General features: G+C 34.3%; 1 protein-coding gene across 1 annotated transcript; it reads right to left on the bottom strand.

Moving 5' to 3' along the window:
• Positions 1 to 640: 640 nt before the first annotated feature.
• K441DRAFT_678664 (uncharacterized protein) lies at positions 641 to 3,973 on the bottom strand (the record flags this gene model as incomplete). Its single annotated transcript, XM_067651177.1, has 5 exons — positions 641 to 709; positions 771 to 851; positions 902 to 1,003; positions 1,052 to 3,577; positions 3,623 to 3,973. 5 exons carry the CDS (start codon positions 3,971 to 3,973, stop codon positions 641 to 643), a joined length of 3,129 nt encoding a protein of 1,042 aa, XP_067502338.1.
• Positions 3,974 to 13,287: the final 9,314 nt, after the last annotated feature.

The following is a 13,287-nucleotide window of genomic DNA, read 5'->3' as shown; positions in this document are numbered from 1 at the left end:
TTAGATAAAGAATAATCTATATAGGGAAAAGGATTGTCTTAAACCTAATTTTATACTAGTAAGCTCTTTATATTAATTATTTATGCTTCTTATACTTCGCGATTAATTAATTAATTTAATATACTAATAATAAGTGATAAGCTAGAATAAGTATTTAATAATACTAGAAATATAATGTGGCCAAATAGAGTAAGGTATAAAGTTAATATAAATAGTACTACTTAATATTTAAGGTAATAGCATAAGAACGCCGTTATTAATATAAGCTGCTTAGGTTAGTACGTAGATATAGAATAGCTTAAGTAGTAAATAAGGGACTAGTAGATAGTAGATAACGACTTAACCCTACTACTAAAGCCTTAATACTACGCTAATAATATTATATATTATGGATTTCCTCTTATAGCCGGTGGTGCTATTAGAGAAGTTTATGCGAAGGCTCTACGGGCAAGATTTAGGCGATTTAGATGACCTTTAGTTGCTATACTACGCTAATACTTTTTATAGGGACTATATATATTATCTTAACAGCTTAAGCTTTTTAAGTCTTCCGGAACTAGCTCGAGTTAATTCAATTTGATGGTTTTGAAGCGCCAAGCAATTTAATTCAAGTCCGAGGTTGTTGGGAGACTTGAAAGGCTTACTGCGATGCCTGCTTAAGTATGCCTGATTTCAGAGCGTCTCGGGTTTGTATTGCAAACTTCTCAACCTGTGGAACATTATGTGCAGTTAGTAAGGGATCTAGCAATCTGTGACATGAATGGACTGACATATTTACGGATTTCCGCATCTGCGGTTGCCTGATCGGTCCAAAATTTTGTAGTTGCCAGCTCGTCAATAGCATCACCCGGCTAATGAGATTACTATACGAATTCATCAAAATTTCAGTTAATGTACTTACCTCGGGGTCTTTCAAAAGTTCGTACATGTACCGTAAGACAGTGTGAACATGATATGATGTTTCCCAATTCTTGGTAAAGATTGCATGACAGACCCGTCCGTGCTATACAGTGTTAGCATGACCGATTATTAAATTCTGGCAAGAACTAACCTTTGTAATATTCGGATGAAGAACCGGAGTCAAAAACCGAACCAACGGCGGTGTTTGCGGAAACGTTTCTGTTAGATGTACTGAGAGCACAAAGTTGCCCTTATCGTATGGTGATCCCACTGGACCGGCCATGACCACCTTCCAGAATGACATATCAATCTCGTTGACATAGACGTCGAAGTAGGACTCTTGATTCAAAATAATGAAATCAATCTCTTTCATGAGAACCCTTCCTGATGACACCGTTGATCTGTCCGAGGTGACGGAGAGTGTATCGGATTGTGGTAAAATACGAGGATGAACCGTTTTCCTGGGCAGGCAATCAGCAGGAGGACGTGCTCTCGGGGCAAGCCGTTGAGCGAGAGAAGATGTCCTTGTTTGATTCTGTGACATGGATCTGGAGGGAAAGAATCGCCCGCAGTCGCTGAGAGAGATGAAGCTGCCCTTCTCCAAGGGATGCGGGCGACAATGCGGGAAATCATATGTGGTCTTCATGTCCGGTTCCTTCGGGGAGGAAGTGTTGTAATTTTCAAGAGGTACCCTCTCTATATCAGGCCTTACAGAAATGTCGAGGAATGGTTCCAGCAGGAAAATTTGATACAAGAGCATTCGGGATGTTGGTTTGAAGGCATATCCACCTGTATGCTTTGATATCTTGAATAGATCAGATGTTTTTCCAGAGCCGACTGCAAGAGAATCAAGCACAATTTCCGCATCGTACAACTCTCTGCAGAGGTCAGCAGGATTCTTCTGAGACTGGTTGTCTTCGCCGTCCGTTAAGACTATGATGCGCAATTTTGAAATGGGGTGTTTTTGCTTAAATGCGAGTAACATGTCTTTAGCCTTATCGACAGCATCCCATAACGCGGTCCAGCCTCTAGCTTTCTTATCGCCCATCATGTCCTTGAAATCCTGGGGTAGGTTAGATAGCTGAGTTAGTTCTGTAGTAACGGTAACAAGGTTTCTATTAGAAAATGTAATAACGCCAATGTGGTTGATGAGCAGATGGTAACCGACCATTCTAGCAATGACATTTTGAAAGACCTGTTTAGTTTCTGAAAGTTTGTCGAGATTGTTCGGCGCACCTACCCATTCATGGCCGAGACTTTCAGCCATAGAAGAGCTCAAATCGAAGCATATCACGATCGCCTCATGAGGGGTCACATAGACTGGCTGAGATTTTGCCATGTACTGCCAGTCGTCCAAGGCCCATGTGCCCTCTACCTTGCGTTGTTTGATAATGGCCCCCAACGCGGTTTCTAGGGTTTTGATAAAGCCCGAGTCGAGCATTTTTGTACCTGAGACGGCATTCCAGATAGTAGGACGAACATCTTTTTGGTAGTAATCTTCGTTTTTGTCAAAAACTGAGACATAGCCTTCCGTAGAGAGTGTGATTGCCGTGGGGCGGTCTTTCAGGTCTTCTGGACTTGCCATCCGAAGGTGCGGATGGGAGTTTGCTTCTGCTAATAGACGTGGGAATTCTTTTGGTGACGTAAGTGGAATTCGCCTTTTGTCGAAAGGGTTTTCTATATTATCTCGGAAATCCACATAAAAGTCTCCACAAGGGTCATAGTGGCCCCACATTGCCAATGCTAATAGCCGTACATTCTGCTTGCAATTTGCGGCAGTCCAGACTTTTACCTGTCTAATCTTGCGTGGTTCGGAAGAGGATCCCGTACGCATTGGATCGCCTGATGCCTTGAATTCTACGATGTCACACCGCTTACCAACTCGATATTCGTTGAGGATTTGATCATCCGTTATTTCTTTGAACTCAACCGAGCGGACAAGCGCTGCCTCGGGGTCGTCAATCTCTCCAGGAGTCTCACGAAGCTCCGAATCTAGCCAGGCAAAAATCTGTCTTGAACCTTCGAGTACGGCCTTGACACTGTGACCGAAAAGCTCGCTGGGAACCATCCTAAGAGCAAGTTCACGAAAGCAAGTCGCGAGGATAGCAACGGAATCGGGTTCCAGCTTATTCTCCTCAAGAAGTGTGTATAGAGCCGTGAGCGCGGGTGTAAAATGTGTGACCCTGAAATATGTCTTCAAAAGGCGTCTTTTTGGTGCATCTGAAGTGACTTTTCTGGCTTGGTTAATAGCAAGCTTCAGGCAAGTCAAAAATGCCGCAGTCCCGCGTTTAGTAGACTCAAAGGCCCACAGCGTCTCAGGGCTGTCCGCGTCAGACGGCTTGCCTGAGATAGGAACGATATAGATATCCAAAGGATGCTGTAGACTTCCTTCTGTATCACATAGAAGATCACCAATGCGGATATCTGTCTCATTTGTCATACATAACGGGCATTCCGTGAGAAATAGTTGCACTTGGTATTTGGATAGTAGGGGTGCTTCATTGGACGACGGACCATCGTAGATACGATCGATAGCGATACCTTTTAGCTCAGAGATTGCGGTTTCACGGCTAATCGGACTGAGGTCAGGAGGAATAGACGATAGGGTGGAAAAGTCCAAAGCACGAGCAGGGGTGATCCAACGGATATAAACCTCCTTTGCCTGGTGTTTTAATGACTACCAAATCAGCTCGCGAACTACCAAGCTCAAGTGGAGCAATACCTTTGAAGCGGCCGCTGTGGGAACAAGCCACACTTTGGCTGCAAACCCTGTATCCACGACGTCAAAAACTACATCTTCTGGGAAGGCGATGGGGCCGTTCTGCGAGTCGAGGCGGAGATTGAAATCGCCTCTGTGTATGGTGAGACCTAGAACACGAGCTCGCCGCAAAGCTTCCCTTTGAAGTTCGGATATGGTCATTGACTCGGGGACCGGTACGCCTATCTCATAGGAGTCCGTCAAAGCAGCATCAGGCAAAACCACGATCAGACGTGTTGAGCCTCGACTTGAGCTACCATGACTACGGACGGATAATGTGTCTGAATTTGAGGTGGAGCGATGACTGGATGTCATGACTGGCAGTATTGGGTAACCCCAGATCTGTTAGGTCAAGAAAATTACCGACTTGTACCTCTCCAGAGCGTCAGCAGAGAGGTGTACAGCAAAATATGAGAGGGGACGATCAGAATGGAGAAAGTGTTGCAAGGGCCTTCTACCCCACCTGCAGATAGCTTCACGACTTTCAAGCACCCCAAGGCTAATTTATTTTGACGCTCATTCGTGTAATTTGCTGCAAGGCTGACATTGCGATAAGAGACTGGATTTAAATGTGGCAAGGCTGAATCGTAAAGTCAACCATTCAACTCCCTCGTTTCCGTACAGCATAACGTGCTAAACTAAGTGCGGCTGCATGCGGATAATTTATTGTTTCTTGGAGTACTTTTCAATCTTTGAAAACCGTCGATTCGTCTATCTTCAGAACTACAAAGCCCGAGGTTTGAAGCGTCACACGTGTTACCGTTGCGCGCTCTGGTTGGTTGTAACGTATGAACTATTCGGGTAGTATGTCTTAATATCTGGATGAAAGCGCTTGTGATAACGTATATGTTTTCACGTACGGAGGACCGCGCGAGAGTAGATCACCCTTCCTTTTCGGGATTAGTGGTTTTCACTCCATAAGGTCCGTGTTTCGGGTTACCTCAGCAGGCTCAGACGATAGAACGTATATCCGCAAGCGGATATCGCTAACCTTTTTTGTCAAAAAGTTGATTCTATGGTCTAAGGTACTTTCGTAGGGTTTATTAGGCGGTCCGACTTATATTATATATAGAGCAGTTGCCTTTTTTAACGAAATTAATCTCTACTTCTATAACAGCTATTATCTTAAACATACCGTTAAATTTATCTATAAAAGCAGCTCTATAATTAATAAATATATCTATTTTATTGGCCCCCGCGATATTAAGTAGAGGGCGCCACTAAACCGGTAATATATTAATAATTAAATTGCCCGCCTCTACTATAAATATAATACCAGTTAACTAGCGGACGCCTATTTAAAAGTAAACTGGAGTATCCGCTAAGCGGATATCGTGCCTAGTAATAAAGGAAGAGAAGGTTAAAGTTATTTTAGAGCATTTAAGGGAGTAGTATTAGTCCTTTAGTGACCTTTCTTTAGTAAAGCTATAGCTTAGTGCTAATAAAGGATAAGGCGTAAAAAAAGAAGGTAAAAAAGAAGAAGGTAAAGCAGCTTATTACTACCCTTTTAGAGAATAAAGAAATCCGTAATACGATTATAGAGATAATAGATATCTATTTAGAACTAGTTAATACGGTCGCAAATATCCTTTATAAAAAGCGTTGTAATCTTTAGCAGAAGACGGTTATTTTTAGCCTATAGAAGTTAGATCTAGAGTTTAAAGACGTTTAACTCTTATAGGACTATAAAGCAATTAGCTAATATATACCTCTACTCTACTAACTAATAGAAGGATTATTGGCATAATTAAGAAGTAATAAATTACGAAATATATACTTAGGGTGGGCTATTCTTCTTATATCTAATCTTTTATTAGGCCGCGCTTAAAGCTCTATTAACTATTTTACTTAGCTTTTTAGTCTTTATCTTTAAGGTATAGATGTAAAGCGTTAAATTCTATTACTAATTTATAAACTAGGGCTTATTAATAAATATAAGACGCTTAACTACTAGTAGATAAAATTAGCTAAACACTTTATAGAAGGTTATAATATTAGCGGCAGATATATTAATGCTAATGTTATTAAAGACTTACCTCTAATTAATGTCCACTTTTAATAGTATCTATACTATATATAATAATTTTAACTCCTTTAAGCAAACGTAACATTGGCTAATTAGAGATACTATATTAGCAAATTGTTTATACCTCCTAATAGTACTAATAGGCTTTTAATAGCTCCTATTAGGGCCACTAGGAGCTTAAAAACACTTATACTTAGCTTTCTATTAAGAACCTATTAGGAGGCTCCCTAGTGTTACGGAGTAAGTATAAGCGGCGATAATATATAGCAAAGTAGATATTATTAAGCTATATATATAAACTGTATAATAAAATTAAGACGTTATATAAGAAAAGGAGGAAAGAAAATAGGAAGAAAGGGTATATATTATTTACCTAGTTGCTTAGTTAATATATATATGGAGTAAAATAGGATTTAAATAATAGTTCTAGTAGAACTTAGTAGGATTTAGTAAAACTTAGCAGAATATAGCAGAATACGGTAGATTACCATTAGATTACTATAAATTGCGGCAACTTATGGTTTTATAATCGGCTTTTAATTACTAAGTTAGTAGAAATAGGTGGATGTATATAAGTATAAGGGATATTATTGCGGACACCTTAGGTTACCCTTAGGATAACCCCTAGACGCCCCTTAGATAGTCGCCGGTTATATACTAGAGGCATATACCTATAGTATATAGTCTCTATAATCCTAAAGGCCTTACCTCCTTAAGGATTTATCTCTCTTACCAATCTATTCTATTCCTATAATTATGCCTTATAGCCCCCTGTCTATAAAGTCTCCTTATATTTAAATCTTTTCTACTCTATTTAGAAGGGTAGCTAGCTTAAGAACCAGATTATTTATTTACATTTTTATTTATACCTATTATCCTCCCTTAAAAATCTCATAACGACCTAAACAGAAACTCCATAAATACCTTATAGAAAGCCATTATATTAAGGTAGAAAGGTCCCTTTAATAGTAAGAGATTATAATAATATAAACATCTAGATAAGATAGCTAAACGAGCCCTAATACCTAGATACGCTAGGAGTTTAAAGACTCTTATATACCTATAATTACTACTAAAGAAAATGCGGACACCCTCTATAATAGTTATAATACTATTAAAAAGTAACTAGAACCCCTCTAGCCCTACCTAAGCTAATTAGAAAATTAAGCGCTAGAGGTAACTTTAAGATCTCCTCTTAAGTTAGAAATGCTAGAGAAATATACTAATACGTCTAATTAGGGACCTAACTAGAACCCTTTTGGTGTTATAACACCCGTAACGGATCTAGTTAAGGGCTTGCTTAAGGACTTAGCGCACATATATAGACGTCCTCTCCTCCACCTTCTGCTCCTTAGCTTAATATCCTCATTATAAAACAATCCAATTATACAGGTTGCATGCGTGTTATACCATACTCATACCTTAATTAACTAAGTTCATAACATTATATTAAGCTCCCCATTCTATATAAAGGCTTAGGCTTATAGTTTATTAATTTATAGTTATTATTTATTGTTATCGAATCATCGCTTAAGGCACCCTCATTAAAGCCCTACAGCTGTATAGGCACCCCTTATAGACTTATTAGTTTATTAATTCTCCAATTCGACACCCTATAGCTTACCTTGTAGGCCCCTTATTAGAACCGCCCTCCTCTAACCTTTTATCAATTTTCTTTTTCTTTACCTTTACCATAGACCCTCAACTACAGTAGGTCCTCAGCGCTGTATAGGCCAACCTTTAACTAATATTTAACCGTCTGCAGAACGATATTAATTAGCCATAGGTTAAGAACTAGCAACTACGCGCAGAGCTACTTTAACTTTACTCTACCTCTACCCTTCTTACCCTATATAAGAAGCCACGGCTCCTAGATCCTATAAAGTTTAATAATAAGCAATATAAGTTTAAGGTCTGGTTACTAGAAATTAAGGCAAAGCTTTAAGTAGACGGAGAAGCTATTAGGGACAGTATAGCACAGTTTTACTACGTATACGGCAATCTTAAATCCTTAGTACAAGTAATGGTTCTTCCTTAGTTGTTATACGCAAAGACGCAGAAGAGCTAGGACTATTAGACAATTCTAGATTAGCTAGAAAGGATTAACGATAACCCTAATATAATGCAAGAAGCAAAGGACGCTCTTTAAACAATTAAGTAGGGAGACTAACCTCTCCTAGGCTATATAGCCAAGTTTAAGCGCCTGCTATATAAGGTAAAGGGTTAAAGTTGGGCAGATATAAATAAGATTATTACCTTCTAATTAGGGCTATCTTCAGCCCTTTGTAAAGCCCTCTTATATTAGCTTAACCTACCAACTACCTACCCAGCTTTTCTCTTAATAGTTTAGTAACTTTCTCGCCGCTAGGGCTCGTACGGAGCTAGCTAACTACCCCCCTATTAAAGTTCAAACAAGGATTAGATAGATCTCTTAGCAGTTAACATTTATACCCTTACAACCTCCTCCTCTCGGCAAGCTTAATCAACTTCCCCCACTAGAAGAGAAGAGTGGCGAATCTTAGGTAAATGTGTACGCTGCGGATCCTCCAACTATTAGATTAACCACTATCCGCTAGCACCTATAAGGGATCGTTTACTCTCCCCTAGGGCCTATTAAAGGTTTACTTTATAGGAGGAGAGTATTAACAAGGTTATATTAGATGCGGAGTTAGAAGATAGCTTTAAAGACCGCTAGGAAGACAGGCCTCTATTTCTTTAGTATAGTGTATAACGGAACCTTATAGCAGGTACTACGGTAGGCTCATTATTAGGCTAGGTATATAAGTGATGTAAATTAAAGTTAATAACGTAATATTAATTGGTAGAGTGGTTACCTAATAAATTAACTTTAATTGTGTTCTAAAAATCACTATAAGGAAGGAACTATCTAGGTAGGGACTAAAAGTCCTTAAATATATAACTGTACTCCTATAAAATCCTCTTTATACATAGTATACGTATACTCTATTTACTCTATTACGGATTTTACAGATCCTATAGATTATATATATTATATTATATAACCTTAATTACTATTCCTCGTTATATAGTTCTATTAGCTCTATTTTAAACTATATTTAAATTAACTAACTAGCTTCTTCTAACTCCTCTCTAAGTAGTTATAATATTATACTTAAAGCGTCTATAATACTATCTCCCTTCTTTTTATCTTTATCCTTAAAGATCCTAAACATCTTTAGGTTATTTACTAAAGGTATAATATCTATTTAATTAATTTAGTTAATATTATTACTTATTATACCTAAAGCAATTCCTTTATCTTTAACTGCTTATTATACTCGCACTATTGCTACAATACTATCTCTTAGTGAGATTATACTATCTCCGTGTTCTCGTTACTCGAAAGAAAGGTTAGTTTACGTTATATTAGCAAACCCATCTTCTTAACAACCGTTTTTTTGCTTAGAGTGTACTAAAGCAAATATTTGTTTGTCCTATAACGTTCGCTCTATCTCTAATACTAAATATACGCGACCTATTATTCTAAATAGTCGTCTAGTTCCCTAATTAATTTATTTTAGGGTTTTATATTTAATCTGCTACTATATAGCTAGATAATAAACTGTCTATTACTTTGGCGGAGTTATACCGTTCTTAAGACGCTAAATAAGAGGCTGCTAATGCTTAGCAATAGGCCCTTAAGTCTTATCTTATAGCGTCCGCTCGGTTAATCTATTTTAAAAAGGTCTATTTTAAGGAGTAGAAACTTATAAAATAAGGTCTATAGGAACTTAGTAATAAGAAAACAGACTCTTTTTTAGCTAAGAGAGAAATAGATCTAAGTAGTTTAGCAACTACTCTTTTTAGGTCCCCCTTAGGTGACTTATTTTTTAGTAATCTTTCTTTACTATTATTACCTAATCTAATTTCTTTTAATACTCCTCTACCTTTCTTATAGCGTTTTTTAAGTTCTCTAGTAGTTCCTAGGTAATCTTACTATAGCCTATCTACTTTACTTTATACTATATTTTATTATTAATGTCTTTATAACTAATAATCTTTAAAACTTACTATTTATCTTCTTCTTATCCTTTATATATGTCTGCTTTGTAGGCTAGTAGCTTAATACTCCTATATACTGGTTTTAACATCGCGATATACTATATAGGGTAGATCTTTATCTTAGCTAATAAGTCTAACTTAAACATAACTGGTAAAATCCTTTATATAATTTTAAAAGGTCCTAGTCTAACGTAGTCTAACTTCTTACTTAGTTATTAACTCTTAAAATTTTTATATAGTAGCCATACTTTATCTCCCTCCTTAAGATCTAGTCCCTTAGATCTTTTAATATTATAGTACTTTTTTATTCTTTCTTATACTCCCTTTACTAATTCTATAAGGTCTATATAACGATTTATTAATATCTTTATTCTCTCTTTAGCTATACTACTAGTTTTCTTTACTTATTATAGTAATAATAATATTCTTAGCTTATATCTATAATTTGCCTTAAATAGTAATATACCTATTCCTTCCTATAGTATTATATTATATATAAACTATATAACTAGTAATAACAATACTTAATTATTCTATATGTAATTAATATAGTACCCTAAATACTACTCTAGTGTCTAATTTAATCTTTCTGTTTAACTATTTGTCTGCGGATAATATATAGTAAAAGTTACTGCTCTAACTCCTTATTCCGCTAAAAATACCTCCTAAAATACTACTATAAATCTTAAATCTCTATCCAATATAATCTTACTTAGTGCTCTACATTTTATAAATACTTCCTTAATATAGATTCTAGCAATATCTTTTATCAATATTTCTTTTATATACGCTAAGAAGTATCCCCACTTTATAAGCTTGTCTACTATTACTAAAATCGCGTTATAATCTTATCTAGTAATAAGATCTCTTAACTTTAATAACTTTATAATAAAGTCCTATAATATAACCTCCTATAGTCTCTCTAGTATTTTAATAGGTTATAGCCTTTTATACGGCTTATACCTTATTAGTTTATTTCTTTAGTAGTCTAGATATTCCTTTATAACTTTCCGCGCTAAGCCCTAAATTCTATTAATAATATACTTCTTTTAGAGTTTTAATACTAAGCCTTTAGCTCTATTATATCCTTAAGTTATTCCCTTATAGAAATCTTCTATAAAATACTCCACTATACTTCTTAGGATATACTTTATCTTTTTATATTTATATAATATTTCCTCCTCTAAGTGTTCTAACTGCTTTTTTAGCTATACTTTAAGGATTCTTTATACCTAAAAGCTCTCTAGTATCTTATAAACTCTTTTTAGTTTATTATCCTCCTAGGTTACTATAATTTTTAGGTAATTATACCTAATTAATCCATCTATATCTTTTTACAGTAAAGCCCCTAATAGCTTTTTATTATTTTATAGTTTAGTTTTTTTAACTTAAAGTATCTGCTTATATATTATCTATACCCTTAGTATACTAAATCTTAAAATAGTATTCTATAAGTATCTTTACCTATCTAACCTATCTTTAGTTAAGTTCCTTTATTATTAAAAATCCTATTAGGTTTTTATAATTTGTTTTAACTATAAATAGTTTTTCTATACCTTATAAGAATACTCTTTATTTCTTTAGTACTATAACTATTCCTAATAACTCTTTATTATAGATATTATAGTTTAACTTTAGTAGTGTTATCTTCTAACTATAGTATACTATTAGGTATTATTTATTTTAATATTTTTATATAAAGCACGCCCCTAGTATATAGTCTAATATATCTATTTCTATAACTATCTTTAGTCCTAGTTAATAGATTTTAAAAACTAGCTCTTAGGTAAATAACTCTTTAACTTTTTTAAATAATTCTTACTATTTCTTTCCCTATACCTATAGTTCTTCTTTCTTTATTANTTACGTAAATAGTTTAATATCCTTTAACTACTACGCTATAAACCTTCTGCAGTAATTATAAAACCCTAAAAATAATCTTAACTATATAACATTCTCTAGTTCTTACTAATTTACTATAGCCTTAATCTTCTTTAGATCTATACTAAGTTAGCCTAGTTTAATAATAAATCTAACAAAATTAGTCTTCTTGGTAAAGAATTTACATTTTTTAATTACTACTAGCATTTATTCCTCTTATAGTCTCTTTAAAACCTATTTAATATATTCCCTATATTCTTCCTTAGTTATTAAGTAGATAATAATATTATTAAGGTATACTATAATAAATTTATCTAAGTACTCTCCTAATATATTATTAATACGCTTTTAGAATATTACTAGTATATTTATAAGCCTAAATTATATAACTAATAGTTTATATAGTCCCTCCTTTAACCTAAAGGCTACTTTTTATTTATTACCTTCCTTAATCCTAATCTAATAGTATGCCTATTTTAGATCTATCTTTATAAAGATTTACGCGTTACCTATTCTATTTTAAATCTTACTAATTAAGGGTAAAGGATACTTATCCTTTCTAGTAATACTATTTAACTATTTATAGTTAATACATAGTCTTAGTTTACTATTCTTCTTTAGTATAAATAATACTAGATAACCTATTAATAACTATAATAGTCTAATATATCCCTTTTATAAGTTTTCTTAGATAAACTCTTTTAATACTCTACCTTCTTCTTTAGTAAGCTTATAGATTAGAAAGAACCTTAGACTTATTTCTAGTTCTAACTCTATTTTATAGTCCTATACTATATACTCTAATAGCTTTTTACTCTTCGGTGACTATAATTTCTTACTATACTTATAGTATTTCTTTAGTATATAACTTAGTCCTTTCTCTATTTCTTTATAGGTTGCTCCTACTTAGTACTATACTAACTTAGCTTATTATTATATCTTACGTTATTAAGTATCTTTAATAATAACTTAACCTATAACCTAATCGATCTTTAGATTATATTCCTATAACTAAGGTATCCCTATTACTACCTTATTATTTCCTAATAGTAGTATATTAAAAGACATCTTAATCTATTTCCCTTTAATAGTTAACTAAATAGGTCCTATTTTAAGATTAATAATGCCTTCGCCGTAGGCTATCGAATCTCCTAAAATTATTACTAATAGGTAAGAATACTCCTTCTTCCTATATAGTAATCCTATTCTTTTAACTACTATTAGTAAAATATAGTTCCTTATTACTTTACTATCTATTAATACTTTAAACTATTAATTTTACTATTTTACTTATAAATTTAGGTACCGTCCTTAAATTCCTTTAAGGGTTTAAGGCTCTACTATTAGTTCCCTTTAGTTTTATAGGCCTCTACTTTTCTTAACTATTAACTACTTAATCCTAGTTATACTTGGTCCACTTTTAGCTAATACTTAATTCGCTTTTTATTTTTAATATACTATAGATATATATTCTCTAGGCATTCCTATTACTATTATCTATTTAGGCATTCTTTTATAAGGAATTTTTTTTAGCTAAAGTATTAAGTTACCTAACTCCTAGGCTTCTATTAGATGCTAGCTATATATATACTTAGTATTCTAATACTTCTATTTTTCTACTATCCAATATATTCTTATAGGGTATTTTTAGTACTTATCTTTTAATACTCTATATATATTATACGTATTATCTATATAT

The sequence above is a fragment of the Cenococcum geophilum genome (genome assembly GCF_001692895.1).
Source record: "Cenococcum geophilum 1.58 unplaced genomic scaffold K441scaffold_30, whole genome shotgun sequence".
Lineage (NCBI taxonomy): Eukaryota > Fungi > Ascomycota > Dothideomycetes > Gloniales > Gloniaceae > Cenococcum > Cenococcum geophilum.
This window is presented reverse-complemented; position numbering and strand designations above follow the sequence as displayed.